At 39.5% G+C, this 24,083-nt stretch overlaps 3 protein-coding genes across 3 annotated transcripts; all 3 read right to left on the bottom strand.

The window, feature by feature from the left end:
* Positions 1-4,253: 4,253 nt before the first annotated feature.
* LOC114473569 (tripartite motif-containing protein 16-like) lies at positions 4,254-16,188 on the bottom strand. The gene is made up of 2 exons (XM_028463285.1): positions 16,120-16,188; positions 4,254-5,972 (listed from the first exon to the last, which is right to left on the bottom strand). Exon 2 carries the CDS (start codon positions 5,947-5,949, stop codon positions 4,282-4,284), a length of 1,668 nt encoding a protein of 555 aa, XP_028319086.1. The 5' UTR covers positions 5,950-5,972; positions 16,120-16,188; the 3' UTR covers positions 4,254-4,281.
* On the bottom strand, positions 14,423-16,169 carry LOC114473570 (tripartite motif-containing protein 16-like). Its single transcript, XM_028463286.1, has one exon. The coding sequence runs from the start codon at positions 16,094-16,096 to the stop codon at positions 14,435-14,437; it is 1,662 nt and encodes a 553-aa protein (XP_028319087.1). The 5' UTR covers positions 16,097-16,169; the 3' UTR covers positions 14,423-14,434.
* A 5,855-nt stretch (positions 16,189-22,043) lies between the features above and the next one.
* LOC114473625 (tripartite motif-containing protein 16-like) lies at positions 22,044-23,854 on the bottom strand. The gene has a single exon (XM_028463375.1). The coding sequence runs from the start codon at positions 23,811-23,813 to the stop codon at positions 22,158-22,160; it is 1,656 nt and encodes a 551-aa protein (XP_028319176.1). The 5' UTR covers positions 23,814-23,854; the 3' UTR covers positions 22,044-22,157.
* Positions 23,855-24,083: the final 229 nt, after the last annotated feature.

Below are 24,083 nucleotides of genomic sequence, written 5' to 3'. Positions count from 1 at the left end.
CGGTATCAAACCGGAGGGAAACAACCTCGGTACCAAACCGGAGGAAAACAACCTCGGTACCAAACCGGAGGAAAACTTAGTCACTCAACCTCGGTACCAAACCGGAGGGAAACAACCTCGGTACCAAACCGGAGGAAAACAACCTCGGTACCAAACCGGAGGAAAACAACCTCGGTACCAAACCGGAGGAAAACAACCTCGGTACCAAACCGGAGGAAAACTCAACTGTCAGGACTTTCTGGGCACCTCTAATTTCATTCAACATTGAACGAAGCACGCAACCTCTAATAACCCTCACTCTGAGGGAACGTAGAAATTTGTTCAGAACGGTATTTGGTTACCAAGCATGTATCAAATCAGGTGGACCACTATCCCCCAAAGAGCACTTCCCTAGCAAGGTTTATCCTTTTTCTGCACATTAAACCAGGACTTCTTGTTTGAAGAGTAATTGTCTATGTACTCATAGCAACTAATGGGACAGTTTTCTCAGGAAAAATTTGGTACCCCCCCTGCTGTTGAGTGGCTTTGGGCCTGCAAGACAGTCCGACGCGGTAAGGAGGAGGCGCGCAAAATGAAAACGATGAATGTTGAACTAGGCTGTCTGTCGCAAGCAGCTTCAAAAGGGTAAGGTACAGATTGTTTACGAGGGTATCGGTCAAAAAATGTCAAAATGTAAAGTTGGTTGAGGCTGCAGTCCTCAATCTCCTTCTCAATTTTCCTGAAATTGAGTAAAAAACCAAAAGAGTAAAAGAAGAATCGTTCAGAAATAACAAAGAAGAAAAAACTTGTGAGCTCAAAAAAAAAATTCATGGCCAATAAAAGAATGAAAAATAAAAACTTCAGCTCCAAAAGCTAAGGCAACAGAAGGCTCTTTCTTCAACGGATGTAACCATATCTTGCATTGTGGGGGGGGGGGGGCTCCCCTCAACAAGAAAATAAAAGGAAAGAAAAGCAAACAAAAACAAACCCATCAGTGACACCCTTTTGTTTGTTTTTCTCTCATAACGGCAAAAGCAGTGTAAATAAATGAGCAACATAATGAATAAAAGCAAAGATAAATGATGAACACACATGGTCTCATGTGGCAAACAGAAGGGTTCTGTGTGCAGTTATGGTGGTCCTGTGTTTCAGCTCATAGTTATGAATGTGAGTGTGTGTGTTTGTGTGGTCTGTCTTAGAGCACACCTTCTCAAAGTGTGTGAGAATAAACGAAAACAAAATAATCTAGTGCACAGTCAGAAAATAGAGGGGTTAGTATTGTCCTATCGAAGGAGAAGCTTGTTGGCTATTTGCTGGTCGTCCTCCCCCTATGCCAAAGTTCAAGGCAAAAGTGATATAGCACTACCACCAAAGGCTGTGGTGGACTTCTTCTGGCTTGATATCCTCGTGGCTTTTGAAACAGTGTCTTTTTGGTGAAGATGTTCCAGCAGACTTGCGACCAGTCTGCAGTTTCTGCCCATCATTCAGGCAGTATCGTGGCTTTTAGCTCGCAACTCATTGGTGGGGGGGGAGTGTCCCAACTCCGATGCCCACAGGTTCTCAGTCTTTGATGGTGGGGCAGGATTTGTTAATCCCAGCATGCTGCCCATTCTTAGACGATGAGTTGACTTGGGACTGAGTGAGTTATTTCGTTGCAGCTGAATGTGAGAGTTGAGTCCTTTGATAGTCGATTTCCTTCTGAAGCTTGATCCTTTGAATGATGTTGACATTTCATTTGCATAGGAGTTGAAGGTGATTTCTTTCATTGAAGATGTCGTTTCAGAGGGACAACCGCAAAGCCAACAGAAACTAACAATAGAATAATAAAAAAAAAAATGATAATGATAACAGTAATATTAAAATAAAATAAAATGAAATACTGTATTCATCTGTGTGTGTGTTTGAGTGTGTGTTGCTCATATTGGACCCCAGATATCTCTCAGATATCTCAAGCATGAAATCAAATGAAAAAATAAATAAATAAATAAATAAATAAATAAAAATAAAAACAGTGTCATATTGTCATGGCACTATTCTGTAGGCAGGGGGAAATGTGAGAAATCACTCTCTCCTTTGAGTGTGTGTGTGTGGGGGTGTGTCTACCTCTCTCTCTGCGTGCGTGTGCATGTATGGGTGTGCTCTTTGCGTGCGCGTGTGTGTGCCCTCTCTCTCTCTCCTTTGAGTGTGTGTGTCGATCTCTCGTGTGCCTACAGCTGAGAAAGAAAAACAAAACGCACCGAACGCACAGAAAGCAGCCGACTCAACCAAAGTGTGAAATCTGATTCCATTCACACGTTAAAAAAAATAAAAACAAAGATAAGAAAAAAGTAAAACTCACTGAAAGCTTGCCGGTTTCATGATCTGAGTTCACATCATACCAGGATTGTATATGCGGATGCATATATTATTTGTTTATTTGATTCTGTTCGATTCCATTATTAGTGTTTTACTTCCCTGTAGTCTTTACTACAGTTTAGGTTAGGTTTGGGGTTTTAAAGGGGACAGATGTGAACTCGTTACATGACTGCGGGGTGTTTTGGAAACTTTGGCTGCCTGTTTATCTTGTGGTCAGGACCTCACGGGCTGTCCGTAGGTGCCTGAACAAAACCAAAGTAAATAATAACCAGCCGTACTCTAGATGCCTGAACAAAAATATCCGAGCCCGGAGAAAAAATAGAGGGAACTTATAGTATTAAAAAAAAAACAAAGAACTTCAACCATTTGAGCCTTTCTCATATCAGTGCTTTAACTGCATCAAAGCACAGAACAGCTAAAGGAGGAGAGAACCTCCAGTATGATGAAAATCAATACAGTGCTGACTGGTTGCCTGTCTTATCAATACAGAGCGAATATATATATATATATATATATATATATATATATATATATATATGCAAATTAAAATTTACATATATATATATATATATATATATACATACATATAAAAAGGTGTCTTTACCTTAATAGTCGAATTGGTATTTGAGGGTCAACCGATGGTTCGTATTGTCCAGTCTCTGTCCGGGGGGCGGTCCACCGTGGGGCAGCTTTGGGGTTTTAAATGCGTCCACTCTTCGGTGCTGGTTCACGGCAGGAGCCCCCCCCAGAGCAGAAGATGGATCCTGTTCTGTGACGCCAATTTGTCACGGCAAATTTACGGTTGACCTCCTTAGGAGACATAATTTATTGCTCTGTTGAAGAATGGAGTCCAATCCGAGCATTGATGATTTTATAAAAAAATATTTTATTCTAGACTAAGTAAAAAGGAGAGTACAAAATTATGTCCGCCCGGCCGGAGGTTCGATGACAGAGTGGGGCAGACAAAACTGACACATCACGTATTTCCTCAGTTCCCCCACACAAAAAAAACAAACATCTATCATCTAGGGTTGTCACGATACTAGAATTTCAAACTCGATATAATTTTTTTTTTTAGAAATATTGTTATTTAAAAAAATAAATAAAAATGTTACAAAATAAATACTAATAAATGAAATAATTAAAAAATTAAACAGAAATGTATGTCAAAAATGAAGTAAGATACAATTAAAAGGCAGATTTAAATTTTAATGACATTGATTATTCTGACTGCTCCTTTTTAATTATTGATGTCATATAAAAATGTATGAGAACAGCATTAATGTCACATTCATCCAATTTCCCCTCAGGGATCAATGGTTTACTGAATCTGAGCAGGTTTATTGTTTAGGTTTATTTAAATTAAGTTTATCAAAACTTCATTTAAATGATCCTGATGATATCATCCCAGACCATAATGATTACACAAAAATAAATGGACCCAAGGATGCATCAGTTATTTCACCACCAGAGGCCAGAATATTTTATAGTATCAGAAGTTTTTATTATTTGTAAACTACCAATTACAATTCAATTATCTGAACTCAATTACAATTCAATTACAATTACATCAGCAACAGATGTTTTTCAATTACAATTATAATTGCCACAATTTAATATTATATTTGAATTAGCACTGCTATCTCCATTTATACAGTATGTGTGTGTGTATAATAACCTATATACTGTATATATTAAAACAGTTTAAAATCCTATCATTCAAGGTGTAAAAGGACAATAACAACAACAAGTGACTTCATTCACTTTATTGGTTACAATTGATTTTATTCTCAGGGGAAACGACAAAAAAAAAAAAAGGAACCAACTATTTTTTACATGTGAAACCTAAAAACCATATTTTATGACAAATACATTTACAGAATAAAAGCAGAAACCACTAAAAAAACATATTCCCTTTAAGTGTGTGTGTGTGTGTGTGTGTGTGTGTTAAAGTTTACAGAGTTCAGCAGTATCACCATCACACCAAACACTGAGTCCGAGGTGGAGCGGCTCAGTGAAGGTGGTGTTCACTCTGTGGAGGAGAGTCATTGTGTCACAGACGCTGTAGAAGCTCAGAATACCTGCTGTGTGATCCACGTACACTCCTATCCTGGAGGAATGAGGACCTGGGACTGTAGTGATGAGGCTGTTGTGATTAAATGTGTAATTGTTTGTAGTACACTTTAAAGACCATGATTTGTTATTAAGACCAAATCCACATCCAATTCCAAACCCTGCTCTGCTGATACTCTTGTATGAAACAGCTACATAAACTCCTCCCCCTCTCCCTCTCCACTCCACCTCCCAGTAACAACGTCCAGTCACACTCTCTCGGCTCAGGACCTGATAATAATTAGTGAATCTGTCTGGATGAGGAGGATGATCCTGATTTCTTTTCATTAATGTTACTTTTCTGTTTCCTTCTGATAAACTGAGCTTAATGAAAGCTGTGTTTGGATCCAGAGTGATTTCCTGTGAATACTTTAAGAATCCAGCTCTGCTCGTCAGCTCTGGATGTAAAACATCCACTCTCTCCACAGTGTGACAGACTTTGGTCCAGTCCTCCATCAGGACTTTGTGGAGATGTTCTCTGAGCTCTGACACAGCTGCTGTCACCTCCTCAAAGCAGTTCTCAGGACCTGTGATGATGGAGGAGTGTGTGGACACACTGAGCGCTGACAGGGAGCTGTAGCTGAGGACAAACTGGATGTGATCCTCAGTGTGGGAGAGCTGCTGCAGCTCAGCGTCTCTCTTCTTCAGCTCACTGATCTCCTGCTCCAGCTTCTCCTGAATTGCTCGGACTGCACTCACTTCAGTCTGCTGCTTGGATCGGACCTCCTTCTTCAGCTCAGACCTTCTGTCCTGGAGGAGACGGATCAGCTCAGTGAACATCTGCTCGTTGTGCTCCACTGTCTGTTCAGCAGAGACGTTGATGGTCTTCACCTGCTGTTTCAGCAGCTCCACATCTTTCTCTCTGTCCTGGATGTTCTTCTGGATGTCAGCTCGACTCTCCTGCAGCTCTCTCTGCTTCTCAGTGCTTTCTGCTGCAGCTGAAACCGTGTCGTGGCCTTTATGTTCGTCCATGGAGCAGAGAAAACAGATACACTGCTGATCAGTGCGGCAGAAGATCTTCATCACCTCATCATGACGAGAGCAGATCTTCTCCTGCAGCTTCTCAGATGGATCCACCAGCTTGTGTCTCTTGAATGCAGCAGAATCATGATGAGGCTGAAGATGTTTCTTACAAAAAGAGGCCAGACACACCAAACAGGACTTGTAGGCCTTCAGTTTCCTTCCAGTGCAGAAATCACAGGCCACGTCTTCAGCTGTAGCGTAGCTTTCAACAGCAGGAGCATCGTGACGTCTGCTCTTATTTATGTTCTCCACTACTTCTGCCATCATGGTGTTTTTCACCAGGACAGGCCTCGGTGTAAACGCCTCTCTGCACTGAGGGCAACTGTAGCTGTTCTTCACAGCCTCTCCATCCCAGAAGCTGCTGATACACGTCCTGCAGTAGCTGTGTCCACAGGGAACGGTCACCGGCTCCTTCAGGAGGTTCAGACAGATGGAACAGGAGAAGGTCTCTCCGTACAGATCAGCTCCTTCCTGCGCCATTTCACAAGTCCCAGTGTAACTGCCTCTCCCTGAAAACCAGTGCAAAGCCACTTTATAGCATGAGTCATCACTTCTTGGTTACACCCACAGACAAAGTGCAGATCTGAGGGGGTGGAGCCAAGAGCTGAGAGAGAATGTTGTTGTTTAATCCAGGAAATGAATTGGTTTCACTGATACTCAGTTTAAAGACACATCCAGCCTGGCTGGTTTTGCAGGTCCAGGGCCGCACCTATGTTCACAATAGTGTCTTTTCTTATTATAAAAAAATAACTAGGGTGTTTAAAGCCATGTTTACTTCAAAAAGCAAACAATAAACATTGGATTTTAAGGTGTTTGAACCCATCTTTGTTACCAGACTGATGTTATAAATCAGATTTCAGGAATTTAAACCAATGTGTACTATAAAAGTGAATCTATGTTTACATCAATCAGTTTTGTAGCCCTTTTTTACATTAAAATGATGATCAAAATCAGATTTTAGGGTATTAAATCCATGTTTATTTAAAACACAAAAATTATCAGAAACATCTGATTCAATGGGTTTAAACTTATGTTTATGAAAAAAATGGTGATAAACTTTTAATTTGATGGTTCTGAACCTATGTTTACTGCAAAAGAGAATTTAATAATATGATTTAAAAGGTTTAAGTCCAGTTTTGCTACAAAATTGATTGAAAACGGATTTGAGGGATTTGAAGAAGTACATAAAAAAAAATCAATTATGCACAATAGAGCTAATTCCATATAAAATATTTACTAGGTAACTTCTTTGCTCCAGTTCTCTTTTGTAGCTGAAATTCCTCCCCTGGCGCTCGTTGAGTATCATGTGACCAAAGCCTTCAAGGAATTCTGGGAAATTTTTGATTATTTTTCCAATTTAGATTTGATTAATATTACGGTTATGATTTATTCTGATTCTACAATGATTGAAATTTGCCAGTAATGATTATTGCCATTTTAATTTCCCTATTTTTGCTCTTCATGTAGTGTTAACCTATGACCACATATTCACCTTTACCAGCTACAACTGCATCTCTTTCACACACTACACCCAACCTGGCAATGCAGCATCAGCAGTTTTGCACCAAGATGTATTTCATAATCTACAGGTTAATCATTGATCTATCAGTCATATTTATTACTGTTCAATATTAACAGTATTAGTAGCACAGCTGTTTTCTACCTCCATGATGGGGTCATAGTTGTTTTAAGTTCTGGGTGACCGTCATCCACCTGCACTTTGTGTCAAGCTCCTGACTTGAACTGAGACAGTTAACCTGATTCAACGGTGAGTGTATCGGTCTGTTGGGTTTTTAATAATATCCGGAAGGGTCCGGGTCTCACCCTCTCCCCTGATTTGGGCTGGAGGAGGGTCTTCTTCTACTTATTATTAGAGGTTGTAAATGAACAGATTGGTGCACTAGCGCCCCCTCAAACTGGGGTCAAAAGCTGGTTTGTTAGGTTTCATTTCTGATAAATGTGACTGTGCCGTTCTCCTTCATTTATGATGTCTTGCAGCCCACGTGCGCGATCGACACAAAATGTCTCCGCGATCGACCGATAGATTGCGATCGACTTAAAGTGCACCTCTGCTTTACAGTGAGTCCACGACCCGGTTCTTTATCCAGATAATTTGAGTCCTGACTCTTTAATGTTAGTCCACAATCTGGGTCCTTAGTCCAGATTATTTGGATTCTTACTCTCTACGGTGAGTCCATGACCCGGGTCCTTAACTCAGATAATTTGAGTTCTTACTTTTTATGGTAAATCTACAACTCAGATCCTTAATCCAGATTGTTTGAGTCTTGACTCTTTATGGTGAGTCCATGACCCGGTCCTTAACCCATATCGTTAGTTTTCCGACTCTTTATGGTGAGTCCACGACTCAGATCCTTAATCCAGATTGTTTCAGTAATGAATGTTTCCAAGGAGTCTACGACCCAGGTCATTAACCTTGATCATTTGAGTCCTAACTTTTTCCTGGAAGTCTGGAAGTCTTTAATCCAGATCGTTTGAGTCCTGACCCTTCACAGTGAGTCCAGGACCCAGGTCCTTAAAGTCTGTGTAAAGTAGAGATAAATTTGTGTTACGAGTTCTTCACACGAGCGGCTCCAGCGTCGATAGTGCTTCCAGAAGTGCTCAGATCAGGCCAAACAAGCGGAAAGGTCTGCTCCGCCCAAGTCCGAATATGTGCACCCCTCCCACTAGAAGTGATAAACTAAATTGCGGTGTAAAAAAAATCCTAATTTCATGGAAATTGTGGCACCAGCGGACGCATTTTATTCCCCTGAGTCCGAATATGTGGTTTGTTTTTGGCTAGGGGCCGGTTTGCACCCGCTGGAGAACGCGGAAGTTTGGTGTGCTGCAGCAGCAGGATCGGGTTTATGCAAATGATGACTCGGTTACGTAACGTGGCTACGATTTCTGACCCGCCATTAAATTTGAAACATAGTTTATGAAGCCTCGCTCCACAGTTACATTCTAAATGGTTGAATGGCTTTTTACATGTTTTAAAGGGGACATATCATGCTAAATCCACTTTTTTAGCCCTTAAATGCATTTTGTTGTATATTTAGAGTGCTTAGAAGTACAGAAAAAAATCAAATTAGTCTCTCCAGGTGCTCCGTAGATATCTTTATATTCTGTTTTGGTCATATTTTTCAATCTGTTTCGATTTTTCTATTCTCTATTACGTTTTTTTAACTATTACATCACAGTATTTGCAGCGGAACTGCCAAATTAGTACATCAACTCCAGGCCCAACACTTCGAGCAATCCGCCATTTTTATTTCTCGCTGCGATTTTGTAGTCCAAGCTCAAGGATGCTGAAGTTACGAGAGGAGAAATCAAAATGTTCGGTTGTTGGATGTAGTAACCCACACGCTTCATTACACTGTCTCCCAGCATCAGAACCTTTTCAAAGTGCCTGGTTGAGTTTTATTTTTCACAGAAATGTACCCACATCTGTGGGTAAGGTCATTTTTGTGTGTGCGAAGCACTTCAAGGATGACTGCTTCAGCAACCTCCACCAGTATAAAGAAGGATTTGCCGAAAGACTTTGTCTGATTGAGGGTTCAATTCCTTCTATCTTTGGAGACGATGAACAGAGCACTTCGGTAAGCTGTAAATAACGCGAAAAAGTGTGATGATAAGACGTTCCTGTCATTGTTTTGTTAGCATTAGCAGTTGCACCGTCTTCATATGTTAGCGCTGTGTGCTCGTTTTAGATCCTTGATGATGTGGCCTACGTGATTTAATTTAAGTCTAAAGTTTTTATTAGTAATTTCATTTTGCCGTTTTTGTCTTTGAAAAGACTGTATTAAAATGCATTTCGTGACGTTAGCTTGGCGCTAGCGTTAGCTCGGTGCTTGTGTTAGCTCACTTGTTAGGGTTCTGCAGGTTCATCATCTTCATTTTCATCTCGCTCCGCCGGGTCCGACTCTGGCTCAAACATGTAAGGCTGGGTGGACAAGTATTCTGTTGTTGACATTTTGTAAATAACCTGTGAATAAAAAGTTTATGCGCCGCTACATAGCCGTATCTCTTCTATCAAACTACAAAAATGGCTGAGCAGGGTGGAGTTGAACCGAGTGTCACCTGAAGAGGGGGCGGGGTATGGAGTGTCTTATTTGCATTTAAAGAGACCGCATCAAAACGAGTTGCTCTCGGAAGCACATCAGAAGAGGGGTAGAAAAGGGGTGGAGCTATAATAATGAGGAATTCAGACCCAAGCATTGCAGTTCTGCTTTATATAGACCACAACTGTATGATTTATATCTAAAAAGAAATGATTTAAAACCATGATATGTCCCCTTTAAGGAATACATTTATGACCTTTTTAATGTGTTTAGAAGAAAATGGCTGAATTTGCTTTACACGGACTTTAACCCAGATTGTTTGAGTCCTAACTCTTTATTGTGAGTCCACGACCCAGGTCCTTAATCCAGATCATTTGAGTCCTGACTCTTTAAGGGGAGTCTACAACCCAGGTCCTTAAAGCAGATTGCTTGAGTCACGACTCTTCATGGTGAGTCCACGACCTTGGTCCTTAACCCGGATTGTTTGATAGTACTGACTTTTTACAGCAGGGGTCACCAATCTTTCTGAAACTATGAGCTACTTCATAGTTACTGTATAGTATGAAGGGCTTCCAGCTTGAAAATCACTTTTTACAAAATACTAAATGTTCACGATTTCACTTTAATTCCAGGGTAATATAATGAGGAAGGCTAGCAGTAGGCTAACTTAAAAACATAGGAAATGTTTAGGATTCAACATGCAACATTTCTAATTTATGCAGTTCCATTATCATTGCATTTCATAGAAAATGATCATCTTCCTATTTTACTAGCTTCTAACAAAAAACTTTTAACTAATCGTGCAATGTAACAATTATGCCATATTTTGCGTAAATCCACCTTGTACTTTTAAAATATATCTTATTATATTATAGCCTACTGTATATAACATACCACAGTCCATACACCATACAGTATCTGCAACACTTGAAACATTTCTTGTAATGTTTCAGTGAAAATAAACATTTAAAGATGGTAATTTAATGCTAAAACTTTATCATGTGCAGCAGTGTTTATCTGTCATATGTATTTATATTTGAGTTTGAATCCTAGAAAGTAAATCAGGTTTTAGATGGAGCTCATAGGTGACTAGAGCTCCTGAGGGCCCCTCACATGGTCCACATGTGTGTTTCTCTCATTTTGTGTTTGTTTGTTGTCTTGTGTGTTTTTAATGTCATTTTCTATATTCTTTCATTTCATGTGTTTTTGTTGTTGTCGTGTGTGTTTTTAGCATACCTGTCAAGTTTTGAATTTGAAAATAAGGGAAATGTTCTGGCGCCCACTACGAACCGTCCCACCCGCCCAGCCAAGCTCCAGTATCCCTTATATTTTAAGATAAGTGTACAATAAATCTAAAATAGCCACTTGTCAACCACTTACTAAATACAATGATGTGATTAGAATCTGGTAGGTCGTCCTTGATTAACATTGAAATGCTGTGAACATTCCTACTAGAGCTGGTGATATGAACCAAAACTCATATCTCAATGTTTTTTCTCAAAATGGTGATATACGATATAAATCTAGATAATTTTATCAAATAAAGTCTGACCAGAAAGACAATTCTGGGTTAAATTTGCTGATGCAAAATGCTACACAGGGACATTTAATAACAAACAGCTGATCAATATGTGCAGTCATTAATCATCTAACTGAGCTTTATATGTTGTTCTGAGAAGTAAAAGCAGCGACTCCTAAAACTAGTATTTTGATACATAATTAGCTAATATATCTATATTTGATATATGAAATATTATAGTTTTCTATTATGCCAAAATAGAAAACTCAGTACATCTTGAATCTCGATATATCACCCAGCTCTAATTCCTAAATAATAAAACAGCCTAAATAAAAATATAAATGTGTATATGAAGCACATGTGTTTATTTAATATACTTACAGTTTATATACAAGTCAACACAATGAATAATTACTGTTAATTTCACATTGTTTGTCTTTAAGTTAGACATGAACATTTTATTTTCATTACATATTTTTTTCTTTTAATTTCTCATGTGGTTCTCTGGTTTTCACTAATGACTTATTTACACACATTTGTTGCAGACTTTACAACATTGAACACTTTTTAAAGCAGTGTATATTTGTGGCGCTTGTGATTGGCTGATTTTTCACGCTCACTTACGTCTTTTCTTTCCCCCGTGGTAGACGCTGAAATCTCAGTTATTAATCTTACAGAACGTGTAACTGTGTCCCATGCTGCTGTTCTTTAGGAAGATAAACTCTGTGTCTCATTTTACAACGTATTTACACCAGTTCTTAGTTTTTTTTGCCGGAACGTCTTCATTCATCATCTCTGTTGCAGTTGTTTACGGGTTTTTTGCCGCTGTCAGCACAAATCTCGCGAGAACTGCCACCAAGCAGGGCCGTTTCAGGCGGCAGTTCTCGCGAGGCTTGTGACGCCGTTCAGTTTAGTAAGGCATCTTTTATTTATTATTACATTAAAATACGGGATATTTACGGGAAAATAATAATAAGGGAAGATGGCGGGAAATAGGGGTAAAATACGAGTTTCCCGGCCAAAACGGGATTCTTGACAGGTATGGTTTTGAGCAGGGTTGGGGTCAAATGCATTCTTTTCAATTACAATTACGTCTTCAATTATCCATGTTTAATTACAATTAATGAGCCTTTCATAAATAACCCTGTAAAACTTAACCTTCTTCTTGTGTTTTTCTCTCTGTTTGCATCTCTTATGATAACGGGTCAGTTTTGATCCATGTCTGAAATCAGTTTTAAAATACACACACACAAAAAACAAACATCTATCATCTAGGGTTGTCACGATACTAGAATTTCAAACTCGATATCAATTCTCAGGAAAAAAAAACACCTCTATACTCGATACCATTTTTGATACCACGGGGCAAAAAAAAGTCAAAAATGTAGAAGCATAATTTCCTTTAATAAAGATGAGAATACAAACTATGAACAGTTTACAAAGTATTTTTAAATTAAGTGTAATGTAGTGCAACATTTAACAACACTTGTAAACAACAAAAACTATTACACTTTTTTGAGAAAGTATAACAACATTTATCAAGTTGTCCCTTCTCATGTTTGACTAAAACTGGTTGTGTATACGCCTCCCAGCAGCAGCACTAGCTGACTCAGTGTTATGATGAGGGCCCTAAAAAAATCAGTTTCATTTTTTTCCAAATTCCATATTTTTCACTTAATTTTTTTTAAATTTCTTTTTTTTAAACATTTTTTTCAAAAAAAAAACAAAAAACAAAATAAATACTGATAAGTAAAAAAAAATAACAAAATTAAACAAATGTATGTCAAAAATAAAGTAAGATACAATTAAAAGGTAGATTTAAGTTGTAATGACATTGATTATTCTGACTGCTCCTCTTTAATTATTTATGTCATATAAAAATGTATCAGAACAGCATTAATGTCACATTCATCCAATTTCCCCTCAGGGATCAATGGTTTACTGAATCTGAGCAGGTTTATTGTTGAGGTTAATTTAAATTAAAATGATCAAAACTTCATTTAAATGATCCTGATGACATCATCCCAGACCAGGGGTCTGCAACCTGCGGCTCTGGAGCCTCATGTGGCTCTTTGACTCTTTTGCAATGGCTCCCTGTAGCTTTAAAAAAAAAAACTATTGAAATAAAGAGTTGTTATTTTCCTACAGAAGCTATTATTGATTAATGACAAATAAAATCAAGATATAACAATTTGTTAACCTAAAAATAAATCACATTGTGCAGTGACTCAGCACATTCCTACTTCACCTCCTGCAAAATCTACAGACCATCAACTTTCCTGTGACTAACCTTAAGTTTTAAATCTCTGGTAAAATAACTAAACCAACAAAAACACTATTCTGGAAGAAAATAGAGATTTTAATTGTGTGGGGACAGATTCATTTAACCACCAATGTACAGGTTAAATATGCATGTTTTATGTGTAGCAAGAAATGAGAAATTAGCATGTGTTGATCACATGATCATGTGTTATCAAACTTCAAGTTACTTTTTGTAGCCCTTTAAATACATTAACTAAAAAATATCTTCTTTATATAACATTGTGTTCATGTAAACTGAGATGTGTAAGAATTTGAAGATGCAAGATACGGTTTAGTTGTTATTTCTTGATGTTAATTTATTTCATTTTATTTTAATCTGTTTTTAAGTTGCCATTTACATGATCAATATAAATCAAATCATGAAATCAAACATTATTCTATGTCATTTTAACTGTATAGAATTTCATTCACTGTATTGTCTTCATTGAGAAGGTTTTTTTTCCGGCTCCAGGACGACTTTAATCCAGGTGAGATGAGGCAAAATGGCTCCTTTGAGAGTAAAGGTTGTAGATCCCTGTCCCAGACCATAATGATTACACAACAATAAATGGACCCAAGGAGGCATCAGTTATTTCACCACCAGAGGCCAGAATATTTTATAGTATCAGAAGTTATTATTTGTAAATTACCAATTACATTTAAATTTGCTGAACTCAATTACAGTTCAGTTACAATTACAACAGCAACAGATGTTTTTCAATTACAATTATAAGTGTCATAATTTAATATTATATTTGAATTAGCACTGCTCCATTTATACAGTATGTGTGTGTATAATAACCTATATACTGTATATAATAAAACAGTTTAAAATCCTATCATTCAAGGTGTAAAAGGACAATAACAACAAGTGACTTCATTAACTTTATTGGTTACAGTTGATTTTATTCTCAGGGGGAGCGACAAAAAAAAAAAAAAAAAAAGAACCAACTATTTTTTACATGTGAAACCTAAAAACCATATTTTATGACAAATACATTTACAGAATAAAAGCAGAAACCACTAAAAAAAAAAACGCATTCCCTTTAAGTGCGTGCGTGCGTGCGCGTGTGTGTGTGTGTGTGTTTTAAAGTTTACAGAGTTCAGCAGTATCTCCAACATCCCAAACCCAGAGTCCGAGGTGTAGCGGCTCAGTGAAGGTGGTGTTCACTCTGTGGAGGAGAGTCATTGTGTCACAGACGCTGTAGAAGCTCAGAATACCTGCTGTGTGATCCACGTACACTCCTATCCTGGAGGAATGAGGACCTGGGACTGTAGTGATGATGTTGTTGTGATAAAATGTGTATTTGTTTGTAGTACACATTAAAGACCATGATTTGTTATTAAGACCAAGTCCACATTCATACCCTCTCCCTGCTCTGCTGATACTCTTGTATGAAACAGCTACATAAACTTCTCCCCCTCTCCACTCCACCTCCCAGTAACAACGTCCAGTCACACTCTCTCTGCTCAGGACCTGACAATGATAAGTGAATCTGTCTGGATGAGGAGGATGACCCTGATTTCCTCTCATTAATGTTACTTTTCTGTTTCCTTCTGATAAACTGAGCTTAATGAAAGCTGTGTTTGGATCCAGAGTGATTTCCTGTGAATACTTTAAGAATCCAGCTCTGCTCGTCAGCTCTGGTTGTAAAACATCCACTCTCTCCACAGTGTGACAGACTTTGGTCCAGTCCTCCATCAGGACTTTGTGGAGATGTTCTCTGAGCTCTGACACAGCTGCTGTCACCTCCTCAAAGCAGTTCTCAGGACCTGTGATGATGGAGGAGTGTGTGGACACACTGAGCGCTGACAGGGAGCTGTAGCTGAGGACAAACTGGATGTGATCCTCAGTGTGGGAGAGCTGCTGCAGCTCAGCGTCTCTCTTCTTCAGCTCACTGATCTCCTGCTCCAGCTTCTCCTGAAGAGCTCGGACTGCACTCACTTCAGTCTGCTGCTTGGATCGGACCTCCTTCTTCAGCTCAGACCTTCTGTCCTGGAGGAGACGGATCAGCTCAGTGAACATCTGCTCGTTGTGCTCCACTGTCTGATCAGCAGAGACGTTGATGGTCTTCACCTGCTGTTTCAGCAGCTCCACATCTTCCTCTCTGTCCTGGATGTTCTTCTGGATGTCAGCTCGACTCTCCTGCAGCTCTCTCTGCTTCTCAGTTCTTTCTGCTGCAGCTGAAACCGTGTCGTGGCCTTTATGTTCATCCATGGAGCAGAGAAAACAGATACACTGCTGATCAGTGCGGCAGAAGATCTTCATCACCTCATCATGACGAGAGCAGATCTTCTCCTGCAGCTTCTCAGATGGATCCACCAGCTTGTGTCTCTTGAATGCAGCAAATTCATGATGAGGCTGAAGATGTTTCTTACAATAAGAGGCCAGACACACCAAACAGGACTTGTAGGCCTTCAGTTTCCTTCCAGTGCAGAAATCACAGGCCACGTCTTCAGCTGTAGCGTAGCTTTCAACAACAGGAGCATCGTGACATCTGCTCTTATTTATCTTCTCCACTACTTCTGCCATCATGGTGTTTTTCCCCAGCACAGGCCTCGGTGTAAACGCCTCTCTGCACTGAGGGCAACTGTAGCTGTTCTTCACAGCCTCTCCATCCCAGAAGCTGCTGATACACGTCCTGCAGTAGCTGTGTCCACAGGGAACGGTCACCGGCTCCTTCAGGAGGTTCAGACAGATGGAACAGGAGAAGGTCTCTCCGTACAGATCAGCTCCTTCCTGCGCCATTTCACAAGTCCCAGTGTAACTGCCTCTCCCTGAAAACCAGTCTGAGCGTCTGAGTGCAAAGCTACTTTACAGCATGAGTCAGCACTTCCTGGTTACACTCACAGACAAAGTGCAGATCTGAGGGGGTGGAGCCAAGAGCTGAGAGAGAATGTTGTTGTTTAATCCAGGAAATGAAGGTGTTTCACTGATTCTCAGTTTAAAGACACATCCAGCCTGGCTGGTTTTGCAGGTCCAGGGCTGAACCTATGTTCACAATAGTGTCTCTACTTATTATAAAAAAAAAAACGAGGGTGTTTGAAGCCATGTTTACTGTAATAAGTGAACAATAAAATTAGAATCAAGGCATTCAAATTCATCTTTACAAAAAAGTGATCATAAACATTGGATTTTATAGTGTTTGAATCCATCTTTACTCCAAAAGTGATGTTATAAATTAGTTTTGATGGATTTAAACCAATGTGTACTATAAAAGTGAACCTATGTTTACATCAATCAGTTTTGTACCCATTTTTAAAACATCTGATTCAATGGATTTGAACTTACTTTTACAACAAAAGTTCTCTTTTGTAGCTGAAATCCCTCCCCTGTTTCTCGTTGAGTATCATGTGACCAAAGCCTTCAAGGAATTCTGGGAAATCTTTTGATTTGTTTTCCAATTTAGATTTGATTTATATCACGGTTATGATTTATTCTGATCCTACAATGATTGAAATTTGCCAGTAAAGATTATTGCGATTTTAATTTCCCTATTTTTGCTCTTCATGTAGTGTCAACCTATGACCACATATATCTACCTTTACCAGCAACAACTGCATCTCTTTCACACACTACACCCAACCTGGCAATGCAGCATCAGCAGTTTTGCACCAAGATGTATTTCATAATTTAGAGGTTAATCATTGATCTATCAGTCATATTTATTACTGTTCAATATTAACAGTATTAGTAGCACAGCTGTTTTCCACCTCCAAGATGGGGTCATAGTTGTTTTAAGTTCTGGGTGTTTGTAGCGGAGGTGCTAAGCGCCATTTTGAAAATCCGGTGAGCCCATACACCAGAGTTGTACACGAGGAGAAGTCCAGCTGTGAACACACAACGCTGGTTACTCGGCGGTCCCCCCTCCTCACCGAGGGGACTCAGGGCTGACCTGCTTCGTCCGGTAGGGTCCGTATCTCACCCTCTCCCTGGATTTGGGCTGGAGGAGGGTCTTCTTCTACTTATTATTAGAGGTTGTAAATGAACAGATCGGTGCACTAGCGCCCCCTCAAACTGGGGTGAAAAGCTGGATTGTTGGGTTTAATGTCTGATAAACGTGACTGTGCCGTTCTCCTTCATTTATGATGTATTACAGTCCACGTGCGCGATCGACACAAAATGCTTCTGCGATCAACCGTTAGATTGCGATTGACGTATTGTGCACCCTTGCTTTACAGTGAGTCCACGACCCGGTTCTTAATCCAGATAATTTGAGTCCTGACTCTTTAACGTGAGTCTACAACTCAGATCCTTAATCCAGATTGCTTGAGTCTTGACTCTTTATGTTGAATCCTTACTCTCTACGGTGAGTCCATGACCCGGGTCCTTAACTCAGATAATTTGAGTTCTGACTTTTTATGGTGAGTCTACAACTCAGATCCTTAATCCAGATTGTTTGAGTCTTGACTCTTCATGTTGAGTCCATAACCTGGGTTTTTAAGCCAGATTGTTTGAGTCCTGACTCTTTATGGTGAGTCCATGACCCGGACCATAACCCATATCGTTAGTTTTCCGACTCTTTATGGTGAGTCCACGACTCAGATCCTTAATCCAGATTGTTTCAGTAATGAATGTTTCCAAGGAGTCTACGACCCAGGTCATCAACCTTGATCATTTGAGTCCTAACTTTTTCCTGGAAGTCTGGAAGTCTTTATTCCAGATCGTTTGAGTCCTGACCCTTCACAGTGAGTCAAGGACCCAGGTTTTTAAAGTCTGTGTAAAGTAAAGATAAATTTGTGTTATGAGTTCTTCACACCACAGAAACGAGTTATTAACCACTGAGCCAAAATTGAAAGATGAAAAAAATCACTCGGTATATAAAATTAGGTGTCAAAATCATAGAAAAACTGGGGGCGTGTCAGTTAAAGGCTGCTGGAAACAGGGTGCCGCCTCCATGTACTGGGTCTATGGGAGAGAGCAGTGTGAAAGCGGCTCCAGCATCGATAATGCTTCCAGAAGTGCTCAGATCAGGCCAAACAAGCGGAAAGGTCTGCTCCTCCCAATTCCGAATATGTGCATCCCTCCCACTAGAAGTGATAAACTAAATTGCGGTGTAAAAAAAATCCTTATTTCATAGAAATTGTGGCACCAGCGGACGCATTTTATTCCCCTGAGTCCGAATATGTGGTTTGTTTTTGGCTAGGGGCCGGTTTGTACCCGCTGGAGAATGCGGAAGTTTGGTGTGCTGCAGCAGCAGGATTGGGTTTATGCAAATGATGACTCGGTTACGTAACATGGCTACGATTTCTGACCCGCCATTAAATTTGAAACATAGTTTGTGAAGCCTCGCTCCACAGTTACATTCTAAATGGTTGAATGGCTTTTTACATGTTTTAAAGGGGACATATCATGCTAAATCCACTTTTTTAGCCCTTAAATGCATTTTGTTGTATATTTAGAGTGCTTAGAAGTACAGAAAAAATCAAATTAGTCTCTTCAGGTGCTCCGTAGATATCTTTATATTCTGTTTTGGTCATATTTTTCAATCTGTTTCGATTTTTTTATTCTCTATTATGTTTTTTGAACTATTACATCACAGTATTTGCAGCAGAACTGCCAAATTAGTACATCAACTCCAGGTCCAACACTTCGAGCAATCCGCCATTTTTATTTCTCGCTGCGATTTTGTAGTCCAAGCTCAAGGATGCTGAAGTTACGAGAGGAGAAATCAAAATGTTCGGTTGTTGGATGTAGTAACCCACACGCTTCATTACACAGTCTCCCAGCATCAGAACCTTTTCGAAGTGCCTGGTTGAGTTTTATTTTTTATGGAAATGTACCCACATCTGTGGGTAAGGTCATTTTTGTGTGCGTGAAGCACTTCAAGGATGACTGCTTCAGCAACCTCCACCAGTATAAAGAAGGATGTGTGGAAAGACTTTGTCTGATTGAGGGTTCAATTCCTTCTATCTTTGGAGACGATGAACAGAGCACTTTGGTAAGCTGTAAATAACGCTAAAAAGTGTGATGATGAAACGTCCCTGTCATTGTTTTGTTAGCATTAGCAGTTGCACCGTCTTCATATGTTAGCGCTGTGTGCTCATTTTAGATCCTTGATGATATGGCCTACGTGATTTAATCAAGTCTAAAGTTTTCATTAGTCATTTCATTTTGCCATTTTTGTCTTTGAAAAGACTGTATTAAAATGCATTTTGTGACATTAGCTTGGCGCTAGTGTTAGCTCGGTGCTTGTGTTAGCTCACTTGTTAGGGTTCTGCAGGTTCATCATCTTCATTTTCATCTCGCTCCGCTGGGTCAGATTCTGGCTCAAACATGTAAGGCTGGATGGACAAGTCTTCTGTTGTTGACATTTTGTAAATAACCTCTGAATAAAAAGTTTATGCGCCGCTACATAGCCGTATCTCTTCTATCAAACTACAAAAATGGCCGAGCAGGGTGGATTTGAACCAAGTGTTACCTGAAGAGGGGGCGGGGTATGGAGTGTCTCATTTGCATTTAAAGAGACCGCATCAAAACGAGTTGCTCTCAGATGCACATCAGAAATGGGTAGAAAAGGGGTGGAGCTATAATAATTAGGAATTCAGACCCAAGCATTGCAGTTCTGCTTTATGTAGACCACAACTGTATGATTTATATCTAAAAAGAAATGATTTAAAACCATGATATGTCCCCTTTAAGGAATACATTTATGACCTTTTTAATGTGTTTAGAAGAAAATGGCTGAATTTGCTTTGCACGGACTTTAACCCAGATTGTTTGAGTCCTAACTCTTTATTGTGAGTCCACGACCCAGGTCCTTAATCCAGATCATTTGAGTCCTGACTCTTTAAGGGGAGTCTACAACCCAGGTCCTTAAAGCAGATTGCTTGAGTCACGACTCTTCATGGTGAGTCCACGACCTTGGTCCTTAACCCGGTTTGTTTGATAGTACTGACTTTTTACAGCAGGGGTCACCAATCTTTCTGAAACTATGAGCTACTTCATAGTTACTGTATAGTATGAAGGGCTGCCAGCTTGAAAATCACTTTTTAAAAAAATACTAAATGTTCACGGTTTCACTTTAATTCCAGGGTAATATAATGAGGAAGGCTAGCAGTAGGCTAACTTAAAAACATAGGAAATGTTTAGGATTCAACATGCAACATTTATAAATTATGCAGTTCCATTATCATTGCATTTCATAGAAAATAATCATCTTCCTATTTTACTAGCTTCTAACAAACAAATTTTAACTAATCGTGCAATGTAACAATTATGCCATATTTTGCGTGAATCCACGTTGTACTTTTAAAATATATCTTATTATATTATAGCCTACTGTATATAACATACCACAGTCCATACACCATACAGTATCTGCAACACTTGAAACATTTCTTATAATGCTTCAGTGAAAATAAACATATAAAGATGGTATTTTAATGCTAAAACTTTAGCATGTACAGCAGTGTTTATCTGTCATATGTATTTATATTTGTGAGTTTGAATCCTAGAAAATAAATCAGGTTTTAGATGGAGCTCATAGGTGACTAGAGCTCCTGAGGGCCCCTCACATGGTCCACATGTGTGTTTTAATATTTTGTGTTTATTGTGGTTTTGTGTGTTTTTAATGTCATTTTCTATATTCTTTCATTTCATGTGTTTTTGTTGTTGTCTTGTGTGTTTTGAGCAGGGTTGGGGTCAAATGCATTCTTTTCATTTACAATTACGTCTTCAATTATCCATGTTTAATTACAATTAATGAGCCTTTTGTAAATAACCCCATAAAACCTAACCTTCCTCTTGTGTTTCTCTCTCTGTTAGCATCTCTTATGATAACGGGTCAGTTTTGATCCATGTCTGAAATCAGTTGTAAAACACACACAAAAAAAAAACAAACATCTATCATCTAGGGATGTCACGATACTAGAATTTCAAACTCGATATCAATTTTTTTTTTTAGAAATATTAATATTTAAAAAAATAAATAAATAAATAATACACAATAAATACTAATAAATGAAATAATTAAAAAATTAAACAGAAATGTATGTCAAAAATGAAGTAAGATACAATTAAAAGGTAGATTTAAATTTTAATGACATTGATTATTCTGACTGCTACTTTTTAATTATTTACGTCATATAAAAATGTATCAGAACAGCATTAATGTCACATTCATCCAATTTCCCCTCAGGGATCAATGGTTTACTGAATCTGAGCAGGTTTATTGTTTAGGTTAATTTAAATTAAGTTTATCAAAACTTAATTTAAATGATCCTGATGACATCATCCCAGACCATAATGATTACATAAAAATAAATGGACCCAAGGATGCATCAGTTATTTCACCACCAGAGGCCAGAATATTCTATAGGATCAGAAGTTATTATTATTTGTAAACTACCAATTACAAATCAAATATCTGAACTCAATTACAATTCATTTACAATTACCTCAGCAACAGATGTTTTTCAATTACAATTATAATTGTCATAATTCAATATTATATTTGAATTAGCACTGCTATCTCCATTTATACAGTATGTGTGTGTGTATAATAACCTATATACTGTATATAATAAAACAGTTTAAAATCCTATCGTTTAAGGTGTAAAAGGACAATAACAACAACAAGTGACTTTATTCACTTTATTGGTTACAATTGATTTTATTCTCAGGGGGAGCGACAAAAAAAAAAAAGGAGCCAACTATTTTTTACATGTGAAACCTAAAAACCATATTTTATGACAAATACATTTACAGAATAAAAGCAGAAACCATACACAAATATATTGTGTGTGTGTGTGTGTGTGTGTGTGCGTGCGTGCGTGCGTGCGTGCGTGCGTGTGTGCGTGTGTGTGTGTTAAAGTTTACAGAGTTCAGCAGTATCTCCATAATTACAAAACCAGAGTCCGAGGTGGAGCGGCTCAGTGAAGGTGGTGTTCACTCTGTGGAGGAGAGTCATTGTGTCACAGACGCTGTAGAAGCTCAGAATACCTGCTGTGTGATCCACGTACACTCCTATCCTGGAGGAATGAGGACCTGGGACTGTAGTGATGGTGATGTTGTGATACAATGTGTATTTGTTTGTAGTACAGTTTAAAGACCATGATTTGTTATTAAAACCAAGTCTACTTTCAAACACTGCTCTGCTGATACTCTTGTATGAAACAGCTACATCAACTCCTCCCCCTCTCCACTCCACCTCCCAGTAACAACGTCCAGTCACACTCTCTCTGCTCAGAACCTGATAATATTTAGTGAATCTGTCTGGATGAGGAGGATGATCCTGATTTTCTCTCATTACTGTTACTTTTCTGTTTCCTTCTGATAAACTGAGCTTAATGAAAGCTGTGTTTGGATCCAGAGTGATTTCCTGTGAATACTTTAAGAATCCAGCTCTGCTCGTCGGCTCTGGTTGTAAAACATCCACTCTCTCCACAGTGTGACAGACTTTGGTCCAGTCCTCCATCAGGACTTTGTGGAGATGTTCTCTGAGCTCTGACACAGCTGCTGTCACCTCCTCAAAGCAGTTCTCAGGACCTGTGATGATGGAGGAGTGTGTGGACACACTGAGCGCTGACAGGGAGCTGTAGCTGAGGACAAACTGGATGTGATCCTCAGTGTGGGAGAGCTGCTGCAGCTCAGCGTCTCTCTTCTTCAGCTCACTGATCTCCTGCTCCAGCTTCTCCTGAAGAGCTCGGACTGCACTCACTTCAGTCTGCTGCTTGGATCGGACCTCCTTCTTCAGCTCAGACCTTTTGTCCTGGAGGAGACGGATCAGCTCAGTGAACATCTGCTCGTTGTGCTCCACTGTCTGATCAGCAGAGACGTTGATGGTCTTCACCTGCTGTTTCAGCAGCTCCACATCTTCCTCTCTGTCCTGGATGTTCTTCTGGATGTCAGCTCGACTCTCCTGCAGCTCTCTCTGCTTCTCAGTTCTTTCTGCTGCAGCTGAAACCGTGTCGTGGCCTTTATGTTCATCCATGGAGCAGAGAAAACAGATAAACTGCTGATCAGTGCGGCAGATGATCTTCATCACCTCATCATGACGAGAGCAGATCTTCTCCTGCAGCTTCTCAGATGGATCCACCAGCTTGTGTCTCTTGAATGCAGCAGATTCATGATGAGGCTGAAGATGTTTCTTACAAAAAGAGGCCAGACACACCAAACAGGACTTGTAGGCCTTCAGTTTCCTTCCAGTGCAGGAATCACAGGCCACGTCTTCAGCTGTAGCGTAGCTTTCAACAGCAGGAGCATCGTGACGTCTGCTCTTATTTATCTTCTCCACTACTTCTGCCAACACGGTGCTTTTCCCCAGGACAGGCCTCGGTGTAAACGCCTCTCTGCACTGAGGGCAACTGTAGCTGTTCTTCACAGCCTCTCCATCCCAGAAGCTGCTGATACACATCCTGCAGTAGCTGTGTCCACAGGGAACGGTCACCGGCTCCTTCAGGAGGTTCAGACAGATGGAACAGGAGAAGGTCTCTCCGTACAGATCAGCTCCTTCCTGCTCCATTTCACAAGTCCCAGTGTAACTGCCTCTCCCTGAAAACCAGTCTGAGTGTCTGAGTGCAAAGCTACTTTACAGCATGAGTCATCACTTCCTGGTTACAACCACAGACAAATTGCAGATCTGAGGGGGTGGAGCCAAGAGCTGAGAGAGAATGTTGTTGTTTAATCCAGGAAATGAAGGTGTTTCACTGATTCTCAGTTTAAAGACACATCCAGCCTGGCTGGTTTTGCAGGTCCGGGGCTGAACCTATGTTCACAATAGTGTCTCTACTTA

Source organism: Gouania willdenowi, chromosome 12, assembly GCF_900634775.1.
Source record: "Gouania willdenowi chromosome 12, fGouWil2.1, whole genome shotgun sequence".
NCBI classification, from domain to species: Eukaryota; Metazoa; Chordata; class Actinopteri; order Blenniiformes; family Gobiesocidae; genus Gouania; species Gouania willdenowi.
This window is presented reverse-complemented; position numbering and strand designations above follow the sequence as displayed.

Coding starts and splice junctions, on each gene's coding strand:
- LOC114473569 (XM_028463285.1), bottom strand. CDS start 5,949: ATGGCGCAGGAAGGAGCTGATCTGTACGGAGAGACCTTCTCCTGTTCC.
- LOC114473570 (XM_028463286.1), bottom strand. CDS start 16,096: ATGGCGCAGGAAGGAGCTGATCTGTACGGAGAGACCTTCTCCTGTTCC.
- LOC114473625 (XM_028463375.1), bottom strand. CDS start 23,813: ATGGAGCAGGAAGGAGCTGATCTGTACGGAGAGACCTTCTCCTGTTCC.